Here is a 23,328-nt window from a genome sequence, read left to right as displayed (position 1 = left end):
TTACATCGACATGTTTCTACACACACCGCGGGTCCGCTTACATCGACATGTGTCTACACACACCGCGGGTCCCCTTACATCGACATGTTTCTACACACACCGCGGGTCCGCTTACATCGACATGTTTCTACACACACCACGGGTCCGCTTACATCGACATGTGTCTACACACACCGCGGGTCCGCTTACATCGACATGTGTCTACACACACCGCGGGTCCGCTTACATCGACATGTTTCTACACACACCGCGGGTCCGCTTACATCGACATGTGTCTACACACACCGCGGGTCCGCTTACATCGACATGTGTCTACACACACCACGTGTCCGCTTACATCGACATGTGTCTACACACACCACGGGTCCGCTTACATCGACATGTTTCTACACACACCGCGGGTCCGCTTACATCGACATGTGTCTACACACACCGCGGGTCCGCTTACATCGACATGTGTCTACACACACCACGTGTCCGCTTACATCGACATGTTTCTACACACACCGCGGGTCCGCTTACATCGACATGTGTCTACACACACCGCGGGTCCGCTTACATCGACATGTGTCTACACACACCACGTGTCCGCTTACATCGACATGTGTCTACACACACCGCGGGTCCGCTTACATCGACATGTTTCTACACACACCGCGGGTCCGCTTACATCGACATGTGTCTACACACACCGCGGGTCCGCTTACATCGACATGTGTCTACACACACCACGGGTCCGCTTACATCGACATGTTTCTACACACACCACGGGTCCGCTTACATCGACATGTTTCTACACACACCACGGGTCCGCTTACATCGACATGTTTCTACACACACCGCGGGTCCGCTTACATCGACATGTTTCTACACACACCACGGGTCCGCTTACATCGACATGTTTCTACACACACCACGGGTCCGCTTACATCGACATGTGTCTACACACACCGCGGGTCCGCTTACATCGACATGTTTCTACACACACCGCGGGTCCGCTTACATCGACATGTTTCTACACACACCACGGGTCCGCTTACATCGACATGTTTCTACACACACCGCGGGTCCGCTTACATCGACATGTTTCTACACACACCGCAGGTCCGCTTACATCGACATGTTTCTACACACACCACGGGTCCGCTTACATCGACATGTTTCTACACACACCACGGGTCCGCTTACATCGACATGTTTCTACACACACCACGGGTCCGCTTACATCGACATGTTTCTACACACACCGCGGGTCCGCTTACATCGACATGTGTCTACACACACCGCGGGTCCGCTTACATCGACATGTTTACACACACCACGGGTCCGCTTACATCGACATGTTTCTACACACACCGCGGGTCCGCTTACATCGACATGTGTCTACACACACCACGGGTCCGCTTACATCGACATGTTTCTACACACACCGCGGGTCCGCTTACATCGACATGTGTCTACACACACCGCGGGTCCGCTTACATCGACATGTTTCTACACACACCACGTGTCCGCTTACATCGACATGTGTCTACACACACCACGGGTCCGCTTACATTGACGTGTGTCTACACACACCACGGGTCCGCTTACATTGACGTGTCCGCTTACATCGACATGTTTCTACACACACCGCGGGTCCGCTTACATCGACATGTTTCTACACACACCGCGGGTCCGCTTACATCGACATGTTTCATTAAATGTTCCTTCATGTAACGCTTGCTTTATCCATGTTATCCCACATTTACTTTATTTCGTTTATTTATTTGTTTATTTAAACTTCATGTCCATCTGTTCTCTTTTTTTTTTTTTTTTTTTTTTATGATTTATTTATACATTTTAAGATACATTACAAAACAATGGGAGACAAAGAGACACTAACATATGTAAAAGAACATAGACACACCGAAGTCCCACAAGAAAGAAAGAAAAACAAAACAAACAACAACAACAACAACAACAAAAAAAAAAAAAAAAAAAAAAAAAAAAAAAAAAAAAAAAACTTACGAGTGCAATCCAATACAATCCTGCATAAAGTAAACCCAATTATATAATGACCAGACAAGTATCATCTGGAGATTGATTGGTGAGCTTGGGGTCAGAGAATAGGGTGCAAAATCAAACACAGAGAGCAGGGTCAAGCTGGAGAGTTTGAACATGTTCACGAAGGGGTTGCCAAATCTTGACAAAAATAGCGCTAGGTCGGCAAAGAGAGTACCTAATTTTCTCTAATTTCATGAAATAAAGAACGTCTCTAACCCAGCGAGTGTGGGATGGAGGGTCAGGGCTCTTCCAATTCAATAGAATTAACCGTCTAGCCAAGAGAGTTAAAAAAGCTACTAAGTCTGAGAAATAAGAAGGCAAAGAAAGGCCAGGCTGGGAAACCCCAAATAAACCAATAATTGGACAAAGTGGTATTTCCACAGAGGTTATGGCTGACAATGAGACAAAAATTTGCCTCCAAAAAGAAGACAGGGCAGGGCAGGACCAGAACATATGAATTAAAGTGGCTGAACCTGAATGACACCGGTCACACTCTGGATCAATAGAGGGGTTAATGCGAGCTAACCTGGTTTTGGTCCAGTGTGCTCTATGAACCACCTTGCACTGTATAAGTCTATGACGTGCGCAAAGAGAGGAGGAGTAAACCCTGTTCAAAACTACTTTCCATGTCTCCTCGTTGATGTCAGTACCGATGTCTTGGGACCAAACAGTGCGTAGGTTATCAAAGGAAAATTGCAAATTAACAATTATATTCACTAATTTACAAATTGACCCTTTAGTACATGGATCCACACTCAGAATGGTGTCCAGATCTGAAGGGGGAGGGGCATTTGGAAAGTTAACCATTTTTTTACGTACAAAGTCCCGAATTTGTAAATATCTGAAAAAATGGCATTTGGGAATATTAAATTGGGAGGTCAACTGATCAAAAGAGGCAAAAACACCATCAATATAAAGGTCTGCAATAGAAACCAATCCAAGGCCTCTCCAGGATGCATATGCACAATCCAAAGTGGAGGGGTGAAACGAAGGGTTAGAATGTATTGGAGATAACAAGGGGGTATTATGAAGACCAAAATGGCGCAAAAATTGGGTCCAGATTTTTAGGCTGTTTTTTACAATTATATTATTTGAGTATTTAATCAGGGACATTGTATATGGGAGGCATAAAAGAGCAGCCAAGGAAGAGGACGTACACGATGCGTTCTCAATGTGAAGCCAGGATGGGGAATTGGCGAAGTTACTTGAATGGAACCAGTAAAGGATGGAGCATATATTCGCTGCCCAATAGTACATTAAAAAATTCGGAAGAGCCAGGCCACCCAATTGTTTTGTCTTCTGCAGAATGCCTTTCCTGAGCTTTGGAGTTTTTTTATTCCAGAGAAACTTAGAAATAGAGCTATCAAGTGCAACAAAAAAGGACTTTGGAATAAAAATAGGAATGCACTGAAATAAATATAAAAATTTAGGTAGCACGGTCATCTTAATACAATTAACTCTACCAATAAGGGATATAGGAAGGAGAGACCAACGATTAAAATCCTGTACTAGATGATTGAGCAACGGGGCAAAATTGTGATCAAATAGATCTGAAAAGCTTTTTGTCACATTTATGCCCAGATATCTAAAACTCTGAGAAGAATTTTTGAAAGGCAGGGATGCTAATGGATAATCCAAAGCAGACATATTGATGGGCATTAATTCACTTTTGTTCAGATTTAATTTATAGCCTGAAATTAGGCCAAAATCTTTTATCAAATTTAGCACCACGGGAATGGAGGTGGCTGGGTCGGACATATATAACAGAAGATCATCCGCATATAAGGATAGTTTATGTGCCAACCCTCCCCTTTGTATGCCAGCCATCGCGCTAGATCTTAGAGCAATTGCCAAAGGCTCAATAGCTATAGCAAACAGCAGGGGGGAAAGTGGACAGCCTTGTCTAGTCCCGCGACCAAGGGAGAAATACTCAGAATAGTTATTGTTTGTTCGTACACAGGCCAAGGGAGACATATATAAGAGCCTAATCCAAGCTATAAATTGGTCGGGAAAACCAAATTTCCTCAGTGTGTAAAACAAATAATGCCACTCAACTCTATCAAATGCCTTCTCAGCATCCATGGAAATAACTAATTCTGGAGATTCATTCAAAGAAGAAGAGTAAAGAATATTCAAAAGGCGTCTAATATTATGAAAAGAGTGCCTGTTTTTAATAAACCCTGTTTGGTCTGGAGAAATGATGGTCGGAAGAACCGTCTCCAGACGCCTCGCTAGGACTTTAGCTAATAATTTCACATCTGAACAAAGTAAGGAGATGGGGCGATAATTACTACACTGAGAAGGATCTTTATCTTTCTTGAGAATAAGACAAATAATAGCCTGCCGTAAAGAGTGAGGGAGGATACCTGAGCTGTAAGACTCATTAAACATATTAAGCAAAAGAGGTGATAATTTGTCAGAGAATGTCTTTAAAAATTCTGCAGGAAAGCCATCAGGCCCCGGGCATTTACCATTCTGCATTAGACCAAGAGCAGCCTTAATTTCATCTAAAGTAAGAGGGGCTACTAAATTTGAGGAAATATCGAGATCAATACAAGGCATATTTAGGGAACTGAAAAAGTTATCAAATTGAGCCTCTTCAGCTATATTTTCTGAAGTATATAAGGAGGCGTAGAAGTTTTTGAACTCGTCATTAATAGTAAGTGGATGAACTGAAGACCCAGTTGGGGTGGAGATTTGAGTAATGAGATGCGAGGCAGCAGACTGACGCAACTGATGGGCAAGCAATTTACTCGATTTATCACCGAATTCATAGTAATTGCAACGAGTCTTATGCAGAGTTTCAGTTGCCTCATTTGTAGCAAGTAGATCAAACTCTGTCTTCGCCGTGAGAAGCTTAACAAAGAGATCGGAACTTGGAGAATTAACATAGTTAGACTGTAGGTCTGTCAAAGTATTAAAAAGATTAGCTCTCTTTTCATTCATCACTTTTCTCTTATAAGCTGAATATGAAATAATTTCTCCCCTTAAATAAGCCTTACATGCCTCCCAAATTGTCTTAGCTGAAATGTCCGGAGTAATATTTGTGGAAATGAAAAGGTCAATCCGATCGTTAATAACCGCTATAAAATCAGAATCTTTGAGCATTAAGGAGTTAAAACGCCAAGGAGACCGGGACATTGAAAGGCCTGGTAAAGCCAGGTCGAATGTAACAGCAGCATGGTCTGAAATAACTATAGTATTGTATATACATGAGCTAACCAGTGGAAGCAAATTATTATCAACCAGAAAATAGTCAATGCGAGAGAAAGAACGATGAACAGGAGAAAAAAAAGAAAACTGTTTTGTGTTGGAGTTAAAAAAGCGCCACAAATCAGAAACCGCATATTGCTCCATAAATAGCTGAATAATTTTGCTGGATTTAGACTGCGCACAATACCTAGATGAGGAGCGATCTAGAAAGGGGTCTAAACAGCAGTTAAAGGGTTAGATCAGGATTTTAGACATGAATCTCTATAGCTTCCCCATAAGCAGTGTGGTGCATTGACCATGACTTACCCCCGACAGCGTCCTGTGAGCCGAGCTCCGGTCCAGTTTTGGTCAAGATGAAATTAGTCCGGCAAGTTTGCTGGGGTCACGGCAATAAAGCTTTTTTCTTCTCAAATCAATATGTGTTCAAAAGAGTGATATATTTAAAGCACAAAACCGCTGTCTATGGAGAGGTCAGACCTCGTAATGGCTTAGCACTATTTTCTTCCCCGTCATGTCACTGCGCGCTGCCGCTACCTACAGCCAGCTGCGAGCTGCGCAGGCGCACACCACTTTTTCAGTTGTTCGGCAGTGTTTACAGCAGTGTTTACGTGCTCAGAACAGCTACACGAACGAGCTAACATAGCTACTCACCAAGAGCGATCAGTTTGTACAAGCTTTGTACAAAATGGTGCGGACTTGTGACTATCCGGACTGTACAAACAAAGATGTGGCGCTTTCTCCTCACACATTTCAAAGATTTCCTGTGGCAGATGTTGCTCTGAGGCGACTTTGGCTCATTGCTCTGGGCTTCAATGTCAAACACCAAACTGGCGAAGATAAAGAAGCTTCGCGTTTGCAGTGCACACTTCAGCGACGACGTTTTATCTTTCTCTTTACGAGTTGTAAACAAAGTTACACGTGCGCGGCTCGCAGCTGGCTGTAGGTAGCGGCAGCGCGCAGTGACATGACGGGGAAGAAAATAGTGCTAAGCCATTACGAGGTCTGACCTATCCAAAGACAGCGGTTTTGTGCTTTAAATATATCACTTTTTTGAACACATATTGATTTGAGAAGAAAAAAGCTTTATTGCCGTGACCCCAGCAAACTTGCCGGACTAATTTCATCTTGACCAAAACTGGACCGGAGCTCGGCTCACAGGACGCTGTCGGGGGTAAGTCATGGTCAATGCACCACACTGCTTATGGGGAAGCTATAGAGATTCATGTCTAAAATCCTGATCTAACCCTTTAAGATCCCCACCCAGAATCAGTTGGTTGGAATGCAGATCAGGGAGGGAAAAAAGAACTTTTTTGAAAAAAGCCTCATCATCCCAATTAGGACCATATACATTGGCCAAAATCAAGCAAACTCCATTGATCTGTCCTCTAATAATAATAAAACGCCCATTGGGGTCTGAGATGACCTCAGAGACAGAAAACGGAACTGATTTATGAATGAGAATAGCAACCCCTCGAGACTTACTCTGAAAACCGGAATGATAGAGCTGACCCACCCATCCCTTTCTAATTCTTAGATGATCTGCAGGCCTGAGGTGTGTTTCCTGAATAAAGGCTATGCTAGTATTCAAATGTTTTAAATAATTAAGAACTTTATTTCGCTTCACCGGAGAATTCAGACCCTTAACGTTCCAACTGGCGAATTTCAGTGCACCACGAGGTGCCGACTTGTTACTCATCACAGACATGAATAGTTAATAGCTACTATGAACGACCATATTTCTGAGCCCCCACCCATAAGCAACCCAGCCCCCAACATTTCTTGCTTGTATCATATGGGGATATAAAGTGGCGTAATAATGATTGCACAGAATCGACAAAGGTAAAAGAAAACAGAGGGAAAAAAAAGAAAAAAAAAAAAAAACGGGAAAAAAAGAGACAAACATAGAACCCAGTAGAACCACTCACCCACCCTTAAACCAGCTGACAACAAAACCAGCAACTGGAACCACTTTACCATGACAGGTAAGTTTCCTAACTTCTAGTCCTCCCATACATGATACGTAACCTCAATAATATTTGTCAAAAAATTACCGACAGACTTCAAACCAAATCTAATGAATTAAATCCAAGTAAAAATTATAATAATAAAAATTAAAGTGAAATGGAAAAAAAAAAAAAAAAAAAAAACACTTGGGCAAAAGAGCAGTAAAACCAGGTGTCCCAATTTAGGACACTATAAATTAAGCTTTAAAGAACAAACAGAAGGGTCGTTGTGGCGAACAAGTTAAAGTATTACCAAACACTCATCTTTGTCAAAATTAAAATTAGCAAACAGTCCAATATTAAATCCACTAGGCAACAGCACAAGTTGTCCCTAAAATAATAGGAGACTGGGGGAAAAAAGGGGGACTGCTCACAGTATAATAGTCTGCTTGAACGTATTATCTCAGAGCGAACCATTCAAAAAAACACACGAAATACCCGAAATAACCATACTGTAAATAGAATAAGATTGAGAGATCAAACAGAAGAAACTTCAAATTGAGTAAGTTTGGGGGAGAAAAAATAAAATAAAATACTTTGTCAATTTTGACAAACAGGCAAAACACAAGCCCACAAAGTCTCAACAGCCTAGGTTGTCCCCGATACTAAAAAAGAAAAAATATGCTGATAATAATTCAAGACTGTTGATAGTAGAATGTAGTCCATCGAACCTACTATGAGTCCAAGCCCTGGATGAAGTTGTTGGCTTCCAAAACAGAAGCCAGCCATTTCTTCTCACCGTCTGAGAGCGTGATTCGCAGTCTAGCAGGGTAGAGGAGCGCAGGTTTGAGACCGCGTTTGTACAGTGACGACATCACATCTTTATATTCGGCGCGAAGTTTCAAAACCTCAGGGCAGTAATCCTCAAAGATACGGATCTTATGTCCTTCATACAGCAGCTCACCCTTTTTGCGAGATTCACGGATGACCAGGTCTTTCACTTGAAAGCGATGAAATCGCAGAATGACAGGTCGCGGTCTCTGCCCTGGCGCTGGTTTAGGTGCGAGGCTACGGTGAGCTCTGTCCAGCTCAGGTGGCGAGGTTAACACCTGAGATCCAAGGACATCAACCAGGAGCTGGGAAAAGAATGTAGTCGGACGCGGCCCCTCGATTGACTCTGGTAAGCCCAGAATTCTAATATTTTGCCGCCGGCTGCGGCTCTCGAGGTCTGAGACTTTAGCCTTGAGCCACTCATTGTCCTTCTGGAGCCTCGAACACGTAGCTTCGACTTGCTCAAGCTGTTGACTTATTTCCGTAGTGCCAGACTCAAGATTACCGATGCGAAGATCATGATCTGCCACAGTAGACTGAATGTTATCTAGCTTGGTTGCCAAGCTTTCGAAAGATGCTTTGAAGTCCGCGGCGATCGAGGCTCTGAGGTCGTCATGTAAAGCACTGATCTCAGCTAGCGTAATGCTAGCAACCGGTGTAGAGGCGCCTTCTCGGTCTTTATCAACCTGTTTGCCCTTTCCTTTGGACATTGCCCAAGTGATTGAAGTCACTAAACAGTTAACAAACAAATGCTGTCAGATGCAAACGAAAATGCTGAGGTTTAAATTAGAAAACACTGAACAGTTTTGGGAGCGAGCCGCGCACACGTCTACTCCTCAGGCGCCATAACCGGAAACCCCCTCCATCTGTTCTCTTGTCCCTATTTCTGGGAGCAGTTTTGGGACTTTGTATCGCAGCACTTCTGATCGTTTCAAAGCCGCTTCACAATGAGAAACGGGAAAATAACAGAATCAAAGATGCAAACAGAGTTCAGTTCAGCTCTAAGAAGACAACAGAGTCATTATGCAGATCAATTCAGTTCAAGTTTTGTTTCCAATAGTGCCAGTGCACGCAGATCTAGAATATTACTAAATATTAACTAAGCCGTCCAGAAACGAGGGCATCTGTTACATGCTAAAAACCCTTAACGAACAGTGTGATGATGTTAAACACGCGTGTGTGTAGCGTGTGTGTGTAGCATGTGTGTGTGTGTGTAGCGTGTGTGTGTGTGTAGCGTGAGGGAATGATGGGAAGAAAACAGACCAGCCCAGACCTGCACGTCCCACAGCTCCTCATTAGCTTAATGTTGTCTAATTATCTCCTGAGGACTCTCAATTACAGGACAAACAACACACACACACTTCATTCCTCACAAACAACACACACACTTCATTCCTTACACTGTCAGGCTGTTAAACTTGGAAATAGATTGATCGTAATGAAATGAAGTGCACAAAAATACACTAGAATGGAGAATCTTAGAATCTTCAGTAACACTTTATTTTCCTTGCACGTTACATGTATTTACTATAGTAATAAGAGTAAATTGTGCATAATTACATGCAATTAACCCTCAACCAAACCCTAACCCTATAGTAAGTACATGTTGTTAATTAATATTACTCAGTACTTAAATATATAATGACACCTGAAAATAAAGTGTAACCAAATCTTCATTTGTGAAAGTCCAACGTGAACTTTCACTGGTCATAATAACCTTATTATTCAAACACAAGTTTAAACGGGTCAAAAACAACGAAACGATTAGCTAAATGTGACATTAATTTAAAAGTGATTATATTTTAAGGTGAAAAACCAAACTGAGGAAAGGAGAAGCATTGATGTGGGTCCTGACAGAAGCCTGATGCCAGGGGCCGGTTGCAGAAAGTTAGACATCACACTTTTATGAGGCACTTCGAGGCTTTTTTAAATCAGTTATTTAAAAACTTAGATTAGCCTAATTTGATACCGAAAACTAAGCCTGGCTGCCCCTGACTGACTGCTAGTGGGTCATACTAGAATTGAAGACACTGTCTTAACATGACGGCTATGTTTATGCAACCGGCCCCTGGAGTCATTACGCCCCAGCTGGACACTTCTCCTCTCTGCTTCACTTCTAGCTCTCTCTCTTCTCTGCGTGGGTTTGAGTCCCTCCCGCGGGTGTACGCGAGGCTTTATATTGAGCCGCGACTCACACGTTCTCTAAGCGGCTCCATGGACCTGTGCGTGACCATCAAAGGCGTGTCGTTCCTGCTGCAGACGGGTCTGGGGATCCTAGCGAACGCGCTGGTGCTGCTAGCGTACGCACACATGCTTCTGCGCGAGTCTCGGCTAACACCCGCAGATGCTATCCTGTGCCACCTGGCGTTCGCGGACCTGCTCCTGCTGCTAACCCGCGGCGTCCCGCAGACCCTGAGCGTGTTCGGCGTGAGGAACCTGCTAACCGACGGCGGCTGTAAGGCCGTCATATACCTGTACCGCGTGTCGCGCGCGCTGTCCGTGTGCCTGACCTGCATGCTGAGCGTGTTCCAGGCGGCTAGCGTCGCCCCCGCGGCCGGCCCGCTGCTCTCCCGCCTCAAGCCTCGACTCCCGCAGCTAATCCTACCCGGCTTCGCCGCGCTCTGGCTCCTCAACATGGCCGTCTGCATCGCCGCACCCTTCTTCTCCGTAGCGCCGCGCAACGGCACCGTCCCACCGTTCACCCTCAACCTGGGCTTCTGCCACGTGGACTTCCGCGATAACCTGTCCTACGTGGCGAACGGGGTGGCCGTGTCAGTGCGCGACTTTGCGTTCGTGGGCGTGATGCTAGGCTCCAGCGGGTTCCTCCTGGTGCTCCTGCACCGGCACGGCCGGAAGCTGAAGGGCATCCGCCGCTCACAGGGCAAAGAGAAGCGCGCCGCTAAGACTGTGCTGATGCTAGTGGTTCTGTACACCGTGTTCTTCGGCATTGATAACGTCATCTGGATCTACATGCTAACGGTGGCGCAGGTGCCGGCGGTGGTGGCCGACATGAGGGTGTTCTTCTCCTCGTGCTACGCCTCGCTCAGCCCGTTCCTCATCATCTCCTCCAACAAGAAGGTCAAAGCGAGGATGGTGTGTGCGAGCGCGGACGCGGCGGACGACAGCAAGCAGGCAGACGTCAAACACTCAGAGTCCTAGTTAAGCTAATAGTGCTGCTACAAACTCTATGTTTGTAAAGAAAGACTACGCGCCTGCGTACATATATATTCAAACGCGATTACCTATAGACTAAACACATCATATGCATGTGCACGGCGTCAGCGTTTTCATATATTCACGTTTCGTTTTTCAAAAATTTTCAAAACCTGCACCTTGGAACCAGTTTCAAAGTTTGCATTCTCAAGCCTCCAAACACTGCTGTCGTGCAAATGAACGTCAAGAACACAAGTTTCTGTTTTCAGTTCAAATGTGTCGTGTTAGCGGGTCCTAAGTTAATAACTAATGATCTTTGCAATGGAAGTGAATCGATCAAAAACGAACTGCTCGACAATAACTTTATTCTAGAGCGGCTGTAAAGCCAAAGCTATCTCTGTCACTGTAATCTCCTGTTATCACTGTAAAGCTGCTGTGAAACTATATATATTGTCAAAAGTGCTATATAAATGAAGGTGACTTGACTTGATATATATTGTCTCGGTGTTTGAATGTGAAAACTCTATGCACTTAATAAACGAATTGTTGGAAAGTGAACTGTGAGAACTCTTATTTTGACGCGTCTGTTGAGGACTCTTTATTTGACGGGTAGTTTAGTTGACCAAGCAGAGGACGGTAAGCAGAAGTCAAAAGCTGAACTCTTAGTCTTAGTTAAGCTAATAGTGCAGGCTTACCAACTTTATGATAGTGTAGCGCACACACTCTTGATAATTGTGGTGAAATTGTGGTTTTATTTTTGCACCGGCAGTTAAAGGGATAGTTCACTTTAAAATGAAAATTCTGTCAACTGGTTCACTGGTCCCATTGACTTAGTAGGGGGAAAAAATACTATGGAAGTCAATGGGACCAGTTACCTGTTTGGTTACTGACATTTTTCAAAATATCTTCCTTTGTGTTCAGCAGAAGAAAGAAATTCATACAGGCAGAGGTGGAAAGTCCAGGGGTCAGAAAGTAAAAGTCCTGCCATATGTTTATTCCACCCATGAACTCAGTCAGCTGATTTCACTAATTAGTTCTATCTCCTGGCTGAAAAACTGTGCTAATTAGCAAATCCAGGTGATTGGAACAAAATACTGAGGAGGACTTTTACTTTCTGAACCTGGACTTTCCACCTCTGCATACAGGTTTGAAACAACTTGAGCGTGAGAATATGATGACAGAATTTTCATTTTAAAGTGAACTATCCCTTTAACGCGGGGGAGTTCCTAAGCGGGAAGTAAGGAAAGACTAGTAGAGTGAGGAGCGCTTCTGTTCTGCGTTCTGAGTAAAAGTTCAGAAACAAAGCCTCCCTTGTCTGTCATTCTTCAGACGTTACTATATTGTCTGTGTTTGAATGTGAAATATATATGCACTTAATAAACAAACTGTTGGAAAGTGAAGTGTGAGGACTCTTATTTTGACGCGTCTGTTGGGGACTCTTAGTTTGACGGGTTGTTTGTAATCCGCCATTCTGTCTGGTTGTGTCTGGCTTCAGGCGCGCGCACTGAACCGACCCGGAAAACTCTAGCCGAGTTAAACTGACGGTGAGAGCGAGTTAAATTAGATTTCCCCCCCGCTTTTCCAAGCTTTAAAAAAGATGAAGACTCATATTAAACTTCACCTGCCGGAGAGAGTCTGTCGGGTCCTTGATGTTTGATGGTTTGAATGACGACTTTACTGAGTAGAGTCGATCACTTCCGGTGGTGTAGCTGTTAGCTTCGCAGCGACAGTTTGGCACATTTAAAATAAACGTTTCTTTTGTTTTAAAAGTTTGTATTTATGTACATGAGAAACGAATCCCTGTGATTGACATAATATTAATATTATTCACCCTTACGCTGTAAGAATCTGCATTTATTCCTGAACAGAAAGTGCTCAGAACTGGTCAGATAGCAGCATAAACACATTTAAAGACAACTGCGTGTTGGTCATGGGAAGCTCTTCCTGGAGTAGCCGTGTTGTTTTCATTCAGTTTTAGTTTTTCCATGACAGTGTTTTTTTAAAGTGTCAGCATTTAACGAGCAGCAGCGCCTTTCATTTACACAATGATAATAATAATATTTCACATGGTAAAATAATTAGTCTGTTGACTATTGTGTGACTTTAATTTGCGTGACATTTTTGCACTTGATTTATTATTTTATTGTGATGTACGTCATATTTGATCATGAAATCTGGTTAGTTGTCATGAATAAAGTCAAGATGCAAAAAATATGAAATATAATATAATAGGCTGCATTCAATTTAGTTAGAATATAAATAAAAACATTGTTAATATATGTGTGCGTATATATTGTTGAATTAATGTAATATTGAAGAAATTAAATATAAATAAATATATAGTTAACATGAAATATAATAAAAGGCGTTTCTGTAGCGCAAACTGTAGATTACGGCATTAACAACACTGAGGTCGTGGCCTGTGGGTTCGGTTCGCAGAGAAACATGACCGTATGATATTAATCTGCGAGTGTGTTTTCAGAGATGGCGGCGATCCGTAAGAAGCTGGTGATCGTCGGGGACGGCGCGTGCGGGAAGACCTGCCTCCTCATCGTCTTCAGTAAAGACCAGTTCCCTGAGGTCTACGTGCCCACCGTCTTCGAGAACTACGTGGCCGACATCGAGGTGGACAGCAAGCAGGTGAGCAATGCAGATGAGCGCGTGTCATGTGACTGGCGTGTGGCTGAGCGCGTCATGTGACTGGCGTGTGGCTGAGCGCGTCATGTGACTGGGGTGTGGCTGAGCGCGTCATGTGACTGGCGTGTGGCTGAGCGTGTGTCATGTGACTGGCGTGTATTAGAGATGCGCGGATGGGCTATTATTTCATCCGCAACCGCATCACACACCTCATCATCCGTCCGCACCAGCGTTTTTGACCAATTTTCAAAACCGCCCCCGCCCGCCATCCGCTGATTGGCCGATAGAAGGCGCTGCTGATGACAGCCGCGAGACTAGAAAGCTCTTACCTCAGAATATCAGCAGAACTCCGTCTCCGATCGGCGCACAGGGACAAGAATAAACAAAAAGCCTGAATTAAACGCACTTCGGCAAACCTGACCTTATCTGATAGGCTACTGTACAATATGTTCATTGTAGCCTAATAGAAAGCGCATTTTGGCACATCATTTCAACATGCTGCTATTTAGCCTACTAATGAATGCCTATTTCACTTTATTTTTTAGCAAATAGATAGAAAGCTTGAATAAAATAACAAGTCATTTACATTATAGGCAAACTCTACGCACTGTCATGTCAGGGTGACGACTACAGCGCCGCCGCTCCCAGCACGCGCTGTGTGTAGGGCACCAAGATGAGGGGGCACCAAACAAAGTGCCTAATGAAAAATCAATAATTATAATGCCGGTATTATTTCAGAAATGCAGACATCCCAAGTGTCCCGGAAGGTCCGGGAGTCTCCCGCATATTGATAGCGGCTCACTGATGCCCGCGAATTAGTTAAAATCTCCCGGAATCTAGAGCGAGCGCCCGCGCCCGCGAGACAGAGACTAGCGTGTATCATGGCGTGTGTGTGTGTGTGTGTGTGTTCCAGGTGGAGCTGGCGCTGTGGGATACGGCGGGACAGGAGGATTATGATCGGCTGCGGCCGCTCTCCTATCCCGACACTGACGTCATTCTCATGTGCTTCTCCGTCGACAGCCCCGACAGCCTGGGTGAGTCTCGTCACACACACACATAACACACACTTACACACACACACACACACACACATACACAACACAGATAGGACATCTACATACACACACATCACACTTACACATCACACACACACACACACACACACACATACACAACACACACATCACACTTACAAACACACAACACACAGCTTTACACACACACATAACACAGACCTATAACACATACACACATCACACTTATACACACATATAGGACATCTACATACACACTTATACACACACAGATAGGACATCTACATACACACACATCACACTTATACACACACACACACACACACAGCGATAGGACATCTACACACACACACACACCTCTGCTGCTGCTTCATCTCAACTCTGACCTTTCTGGCCCTCAGAGAACATTCCTGAGAAGTGGACGCCCGAGGTCAAGCATTTCTGCCCCAACGTTCCCATAATCCTGGTGGGCAACAAGAAGGACCTGCGGAACGACGAGCACACGCGCCGCGAGCTCTTCAAGATGAAGCAGGTGTGTTTCTCACTCTGTGTCGTGAACAGCACCAGAACACATTATTCTCCTCATATTCTCCACTGTTGCGGCTCCTCTCTTCCCCGTCTGTCAGTAACGCTCTGTTTACTTCCTGTCTCTATGAAGCCCCTCCTTCTGAAAAGCACACTGTGCTCTGATTGGTCGGCTGGAGCAGTGTGTTGTGATTGGTCGAGCGCTTCGAGTGTGTTTGGGAAATGCCCCGCACCATAACCGCCAGTTTACCACACTACTAACTAACTCAACCAGGCCCCGCCCCTTTATTCTGCGCATGAAAAAAAAAATACTATAGTTCTGCTTGCGTTTTCCTTAATTCTGTTGAATTTGTTCATTCTCAGACAAAATAAATGTAAAATTGGGACTAGAGAGGGACAGCTGTGCTACAGAACGCGAGGGACAGCTGTGCTACAGAGAGAGAGGGACAGCTGTGCTACAGAGAGAGAGGGACAGCTGTGCTACAGAACGTGAGGGACAGCTGTGCTACAGAACGCGAGGGACAGCTGTGCTACAGAGAGAGAGGGACAGCTGTGCTACAGAACGTGAGGGACAGCTGTGCTACAGAACGCGAGGGACAGCTGTGCTACAGAACGCGAGGGACAGCTGTGCTACAGAACGCGAGGGACAGCTGTGCTACAGAGAGAGAGGGACAGCTGTGCTACAGAGAGAGAGGGACAGCTGTGCTACAGAGAGAGAGGGACAGCTGTGCTACAGAGAGAGAGGGACAGCTGTGCTACAGAACGCGAGGGACAGTTGTGCTACAGAACGCGAGGGACACTTGTGCTACAGAACGCGAGGGACAGCTGTGCTACAGAGAGAGAGGGACAGCTGTGCTACAGAGAGAGAGGGACAGCTGTGCTACAGAACGCGAGGGACAGCTGTGCTACAGAACGCGAGGGACAGCTGTGCTACAGAACGCGAGGGACAGCTGTGCTACAGAACGCGAGGGACAGCTGTGCTACAGAACGCGAGGGACAGCTGTGCTACAGAACGCGAGGGACAGCTGTGCTACAGAACGAGAGGGACAGCTGTGCTACAGAACGCGAGGGACAGTTGTGCTACAGAACGCGAGGGACAGCTGTGCTACAGAACGCGAGGGACAGCTGTGCTACAGAACGCGAGGGACAGCTGTGCTACAGAACGCGAGGGACAGTTGTGCTACAGAACGCGAGGGACAGCTGTGCTACAGAGAGAGAGGGACAGCTGTGCTACAGAACGCGAGGGACAGTTGTGCTACAGAACGAGAGGGACAGCTGTGCTACAGAGAGAGAGGGACAGCTGTGCTACAGAGAGAGAGGGACAGCTGTGCTACAGAACGCGAGGGACAGCTGTGCTACAGAGAGAGAGGGACAGCTGTGCTACAGAGAGAGAGGGACAGCTGTGCTACAGAACGAGAGGGACAGCTGTGCTACAGAGAGAGAGGGACAGCTGTGCTACAGAGAGAGAGGGACAGCTGTGCTACAGAACGCGAGGGACAGCTGTGCTACAGAACGCGAGGGACAGCTGTGCTACAGAGAGAGAGGGACAGCTGTGCTACAGAACGCGAGGGACAGCTGTGCTACAGAGAGAGAGGGACAGCTGTGCTACAGAACGCGAGGGACAGCTGTGCTACAGAACGCGAGGGACAGTTGTGCTACAGAACGCGAGGGACAGCTGTGCTACAGAACGCGAGGGACAGCTGTGCTACAGAGAGAGAGGGACAGCTGTGCTACAGAGAGAGAGGGACAGCTGTGCTACAGAACGCGAGGGACAGCTGTGCTACAGAACGCGAGGGACAGCTGTGCTACAGAACGAGAGGTACAGCTGTGCTAAAGAGAGAGAGGGACAGCTGTGCTACAGAGAGAGAGGGACAGCTGTGCTACAGAGAGAGAGGGACAGCTGTGCTACAGAGAGAGAGGGACAGCTGTGCTACAGAACGCGAGGGACAGCTGTGCTACAGAGAGAGAGGGACAGCTGTGCTACAGAGCGAGAGGGACAGCTGTGCTACAGAGCGAGAGGGACAGCTGTGCTACAGAGAGAGAGGGACAGCTGTGCTACAGAGAGAGAGGGACAGCTGTGCTACAGAGCGAGAGGGACAGCTGTGCTACAGAGAGAGAGGGACAGCTGTGCTACAGAACGCGAGGGACAGCTGTGCTACAGAGAGAGAGGGACAGCTGTGCTACAGAGAGAGAGGGACAGCTGTGCTACAGAGAGAGAGGGACAGCTGTGCTACAGAACGCGAGGGACAGCTGTGCTACAGAGAGAGAGGGACAGCTGTGCTACAGAGAGAGAGGGACAGCTGTGCTACAGAGCGAGAGGGACAGCTGTGCTACAGAGAGAGAGGGACAGCTGTGCTACAGAACGCGAGGGACAGCTGTGCTACAGAGAGAGAGGGACAGCTGTGCTATAGAGAGAGAGGGACAGCTGTGCTACAGAGAGAGAGGGACAGCTGTGCTACAGAGAGAGAGGTACAGCTGTGCTACAGAACGCGAGGGACAGCTGTGCTACAGAGAGAGAGGGACAGCTGTGCTACAGAGAGAGAGGGACAGCTGTGCTAGAGAGAGAGAGGGACAGCTGTGCTACAGAACGCGAGGGACAGCTGTGCTACAGAGAGAGAGGGACAGCTGTGCTACAGAGAGAGAGGGACAGCTGTGCTAGAGAGAGAGAGGGACAGCTGTGCTACAGAACGCGAGGGACAGCTGTGCTACAGAGAGAGAGGGACAGCTGTGCTACAGAGAGAGAGGTACAGCTGTGCTACAGAACGCGAGGGACAGCTGTGCTACAGAGAGAGAGGGACAGCTGTGCTACAGAGAGAGAGGGACAGCTGTGCTACAGAGAGAGAGGGACAGCTGTGCTACAGAACGCGAGGGACAGCTGTGCTACAGAGAGAGAGGGACAGCTGTGCTACAGAGAGAGAGGGACAGCTGTGCTACAGAACGCGAGGGACAGCTGTGCTACAGAGAGAGAGGGACAGCTGTGCTACAGAGAGAGAGGGACAGCTGTGCTACAGAGAGAGAGGGACAGCTGTGCTACAGAGAGAGAGGTACAGCTGTGCTACAGAACGCGAGGGACAGCTGTGCTACAGAGAGAGAGGGACAGCTGTGCTACAGAGAGAGAGGGACAGCTGTGCTACAGAGAGAGAGGGACAGCTGTGCTACAGAACGCGAGGGACAGCTGTGCTACAGAGAGAGAGGGACAGCTGTGCTACAGAGAGAGAGGGACAGCTGTGCTACAGAACGCGAGGGACAGCTGTGCTACAGAGAGAGAGGGACAGCTGTGCTACAGAGAGAGAGGGACAGCTGTGCTACAGAGAGAGAGGTACAGCTGTGCTACAGAACGCGAGGGACAGCTGTGCTACAGAGAGAGAGGGACAGCTGTGCTACAGAGAGAGAGGGACAGCTGTGCTACAGAACGAGAGGTACAGCTGTGCTACAGAGAGAGAGGGACAGCTGTGCTACAGAGAGAGAGGGACAGCTGTGCTACAGAGAGAGAGGTACAGCTGTGCTACAGAACGCGAGGGACAGCTGTGCTACAGAGAGAGAGGGACAGCTGTGCTACAGAACGCGAGGGACAGCTGTGCTACAGAGAGAGAGGGACAGCTGTGCTACAGAGAGAGAGGGACAGCTGTGCTACAGAGAGAGAGGGACAGCTGTGCTACAGAGAGAGAGGGACAGCTGTGCTACAGAGCGAGAGGGACAGCTGTGCTACAGAGAGAGAGGGACAGCTGTGCTACAGAGAGAGAGGGACAGCTGTGCTACAGAGCGAGAGGGACAGCTGTGCTACAGAGAGAGAGGGACAGCTGTGCTACAGAACGCGAGGGACAGCTGTGCTACAGAGAGAGAGGGACAGCTGTGCTATAGAGAGAGAGGGACAGCTGTGCTACAGAGAGAGAGGGACAGCTGTGCTATAGAGAGAGAGGGACAGCTGTGCTACAGAACGCGAGGGACAGCTGTGCTACAGAGAGAGAGGGACAGTTGTGCTACAGAGAGAGAGGGACAGCTGTGCTACAGAGAGAGAGGGACAGCTGTGCTACAGAGAGAGAGGTACAGTTGTGCTACAGAGAGAGAGGGACAGCTGTGCTACAGAGAGAGAGGTACAGTTGTGCTACAGAGAGAGAGGGACAGCTGTGCTACAGAGAGAGAGGGACAGCTGTGCTACAGAGAGAGAGGGACAGCTGTGCTACAGAGAGAGAGGTACAGTTGTGCTACAGAGAGAGAGGGACAGCTGTGCTACAGAGAGAGAGGTACAGTTGTGCTACAGAGAGAGAGGTACAGTTGTGCTACAGAGAGAGAGGTACAGTTGTGCTACAGAGAGAGAGGGACAGCTGTGCTACAGAGAGAGAGGGACAGCTGTGCTACAGAGAGAGAGGGACAGCTGTGCTACAGAGAGAGAGGGACAGCTGTGCTACAGAGAGAGAGGTACAGCTGTGCTACAGAGAGAGAGGTACAGCTGTGCTACAGAGAGAGAGGTACAGCTGTGCTACAGAGAGAGAGGTACAGTTGTGCTACAGAGAGAGAGGGACAGCTGTGCTACAGAACACGAGGGACAGCTGTGCTACAGAGAGAGAGGGACAGCTGTGCTACAGAGAGAGAGGGACAGCTGTGCTACAGAGAGAGAGGTACAGTTGTGCTACAGAGAGAGAGGGACAGCTGTGCTACAGAACGTGAGGGACAGCTGTGCTACAGAGAGAGAGGGACAGCTGTGCTACAGAACGCGAGGGACGGATGAGGGTTAAATCCACAAACGTTGTGAAGTTGTTGTCAGATCCTGTGAATCCTCTGTGTCCGCAGGAGCCGGTCAAACCCGAGGAGGGCCGAGACATGGCCAACCGCATCTGTGCCTTCGGATACATGGAGTGCTCTGCCAAAAGCAAGGACGGCGTGCGTGAGGTGTTCGAGATGGCCACCAGGGCGGCGCTGCAGGCGCGCAAGGGCAAGAACAACAACAAGTGCCTCCTGCTGTGAACTTACTCTTCAACTCCTGCAGTTCCTCTAGTGCTGAGAGTTTACATCAGTATTTACCGCTTTCAGACTCGCCGCAAACACACACATATGCAACCCATCTGGACCAGCCCTGCACACACACTCCCACAGACTTGAAGATCACTCTTTTGTCTTTCACAATAAACAGACTTTGGTATGTTTGTGTATTAAAGCCTTTATAAGACGCTTGGTGTTTCTCGTGCATTGCTTTACATTTACATTCATTCATTGAGGAACACAGCGAACGGTTCACGATAAACATCAAAAAGAGCTTGAACACACACGTGCGGACACACACACGTGTGGACACACACACGTGTGGACACACACTGTACATTACGTTCCTGCTCACACTGAAGAACAGCTTCTTCCTCAGTGGCTCTGTGTCAAATACCTAATCATTCTTACATCGACATTTACTGGAGAAGAAGCATGACTGAAGATATTAAGGCTCGTTTTCGGAGAAATGCGTTTAAAACAAGAACAAAAATCTTCCAATGAAGTCAGAAAATTCAAAGGTAAAACTTTGAATATTTTAAGGCCCCACTGGCAGATATTAGTTCTCTTTTTAGGCACAAACTCACTTCATGTTCTCCAGTAAATGTGTGTTGTAAGAATGTTCAGATGTTTGTGCAGGAGAAGCTGAAGCTGCTGGACGTCACACGGGTCACTGGTGCTTCTTGGCCGTCGCACGGGCGCGTGCGATGACTAGCGGCAGAAGTGCTAGCAGTGCTAGCATCACGCCCAGGAGTGGCCGGTAGAAGATCCAGCCGGCCGAGACCGTCAGCAGAGACAGAGAACAAGAGACGCAGAGAGAGAAGATCTTCAGCCCCGCCGACACCAGCTCACGCACCACAGGAACACACTCCACTGAGAGAGAGAGAGAGAGAGAGTGAGTGAGTGTGTGTGTGTGAGTGTGTGTGACACCAGCTCACGCACCACAGGAACACACTCCACTGAGAGAGAGAGAGAGAGAGTGAGTGAGTGTGTGTGTGTGAGTGTGTGTGACACCAGCTCACGCACCACAGGAACACACTCCACTGAGAGAGAGAGAGAGAGAGAGAGTGAGTGAGTGAGTGTGTGTGAGTGTGTGTGACACCAGCTCACGCACCACAGGAACACACTCCACTGAGAGAGAGAGAGAGAGAGAGAGTGAGTGAGTGAGTGAGTGTGTGTGAGTGTGTGTGACACCAGCTCACGCACCACAGGAACACACTCCACTGAGAGAGAGAGAGAGAGAGAGAGAGTGTGTGTGTGAGTGTGTGTGTGTGAGTGTGTGTGACACCAGCTCACGCACCACAGGAACACACTCCACTGAGAGAGAGAGAGAGAGAGAGAGTGAGTGTGTGTGTGTGTACCACAGGAACACACTCCACTGAGAGAGAGAGAGAGAGAGAGAGAGAGAGAGAGAGAGAGAGAGTGAGTGTGTGTGTGTGTGTGTGTGTGTGACACCAGCTCACGCACCACAGGAACACACTCCACTGAGAGAGAGAAAAAGAGAGAGAGTGAGTGTGTGTGTGTACCACAGGAACACACTCCACTGAGAGAGAGAGAGAGAGAGAGAGAGAGAGAGAGAGAGAGAGAGAGAGAGAGAGAGAGAGTGAGTGTGTGTGTGTGTGTGTGTGTGACACCAGCTCACGCACCACAGGAACACACTCCACTGAGAGAGAGAAAAAGAGAGAGAGTGTGTCTGTGTGTGTGAGTCTGACACCAACTCGCACCACAGGAACACTGTATTCCGTCAACACTGCATTGGCTGCCTATTAAACATCGTATAAATTTTAAAATATTGCTGATCACTTACAAAGCACTAAATGGTTTAGCTCCGCAGTACTTGAGCGAGCTCTTAACGCATTATAGTCCTTCACGTCTACTGCCATCTCAAAACTCCAGCCAGTTAATACTTGTCCCCAATGCAGTGTTGACAGAACGGGGCTAATATGGTCATACTTCCTGGTTCTGGTAAGAACTCGAGTTTGTTTGTTAAGCGTGCAGGGCAACCACCCAGTAGAGCATTACAATAATCTAGCCTTGCAGATACTAGACACGTGACTTTCAAATGAAAGATTGCATCTCTTTCAGCAGCTTAGTCGGTATTGGGTCTAACATACACGTTGTCGATTTAGATGATTTGACGAGTTTGCAAAATTCTTCCTCTCCTATAGCAATGAATGAATCAAATTTTCCCTCAGGGAGACTACAATGCACTTCCTGATGCGATACTGTATTAGACGGTTGCATAGTTATAATTTTGTCCCTGATATTATCGATCTTATAAGTGAAGAAGTTCATAAAGTCATTACTGCTGTGTTTCTTGGAAACTTCTGAGCTTGAAGCTTTCTTTTTCGTTAGTTTAGCCACTGTTTCAAATAAATACCTAGGATTATGTTTATTTTCTTCTAATAGGGTTGAAAAATAAGCAGATCTAGCAGCTTTTAAAGCCTCTCTGTAAGCAATCGAGCTCTCCTTCCATGAAATCCGAAACACCTCTAGTTTTGTTTTCTTCCAGTTGCGCTCCATGTTTCTGGCTGCTCTCTTAAGGGCCTGAGTGTGTGTGTGTGTGTGTGTGTGTGTGTGTGTGTGTGTGTGTGTGTGAGTGTGCTCGTTGTGCCACGGCGTTGGACTATGTTCTTTAATCTTCTTTAAGCGCAGTGGAGCAACTGTGTCTAAAGTGCTGGAAAAGAGAGTTAAAAGTTTCTGTTGCAATATCAAGTTCTTCTAAGCTATCCGGGATGCTGAGATGATGAAACTGATTAGGAAGATTATTGATAAAGCAATCTTTAGTGGCAGAAGTGATCGGTCTAACATATTTATAACACGGAGTCGGCTTTGCAGCCTTGGCTAAATGTAATTTACACGAGACTAGATAGTGATCTGAGATGTCATCGCTCTGCTGCAGTATTTCAACGGCATCAACATCTATTCCATGTGATAGTATTAGATCTAGAGTATGATTACGACAA

At 46.8% G+C, this 23,328-nt stretch overlaps 3 protein-coding genes across 3 annotated transcripts in view; 2 read left to right on the top strand and 1 right to left on the bottom strand.

Moving 5' to 3' along the window:
- Window positions 1-10,244: 10,244 nt before the first annotated feature.
- ora1 (olfactory receptor class A related 1) lies at window positions 10,245-11,192 on the top strand (the record flags this gene model as incomplete). The annotated part of the gene is made up of 1 exon (XM_079593054.1): window positions 10,245-11,192. The coding sequence occupies exon 1, from the start codon at window positions 10,248-10,250 to the stop codon at window positions 11,190-11,192; it is 945 nt and encodes a 314-aa protein (XP_079449180.1). The 5' UTR covers window positions 10,245-10,247.
- Window positions 11,193-12,649: 1,457 nt separating this feature from the next.
- Window positions 12,650-20,551, top strand: LOC306987736 (rho-related GTP-binding protein RhoA-B). The gene is made up of 5 exons (XM_079592260.1): window positions 12,650-12,730; window positions 13,669-13,826; window positions 14,737-14,857; window positions 15,259-15,389; window positions 20,174-20,551. Exons 2-5 carry the CDS (start codon window positions 13,671-13,673, stop codon window positions 20,345-20,347), a joined length of 582 nt encoding a protein of 193 aa, XP_079448386.1. The 5' UTR covers window positions 12,650-12,730; window positions 13,669-13,670; the 3' UTR covers window positions 20,348-20,551.
- tmem43 (transmembrane protein 43) overlaps window positions 20,528-23,328 on the bottom strand; it is an 8,885-nt gene continuing 6,084 nt past the window's right edge. The window contains exon 12 of the mRNA XM_079592242.1: window positions 20,528-21,235. Coding sequence (XP_079448368.1) covers window positions 21,033-21,235 — 203 coding nt within the window. The 3' untranslated portion in view covers window positions 20,528-21,032. The remainder of the gene's footprint in view (window positions 21,236-23,328) is intronic.

The sequence above is a fragment of the Phoxinus phoxinus genome (assembly GCF_949152265.1).
Source record: "Phoxinus phoxinus genome assembly, chromosome: 20".
NCBI lineage: Eukaryota > Metazoa > Chordata > Actinopteri > Cypriniformes > Leuciscidae > Phoxinus > Phoxinus phoxinus.
Note: the sequence above shows the minus strand (reverse complement) of the source record. Positions and strands in the feature narration are given on the sequence as shown.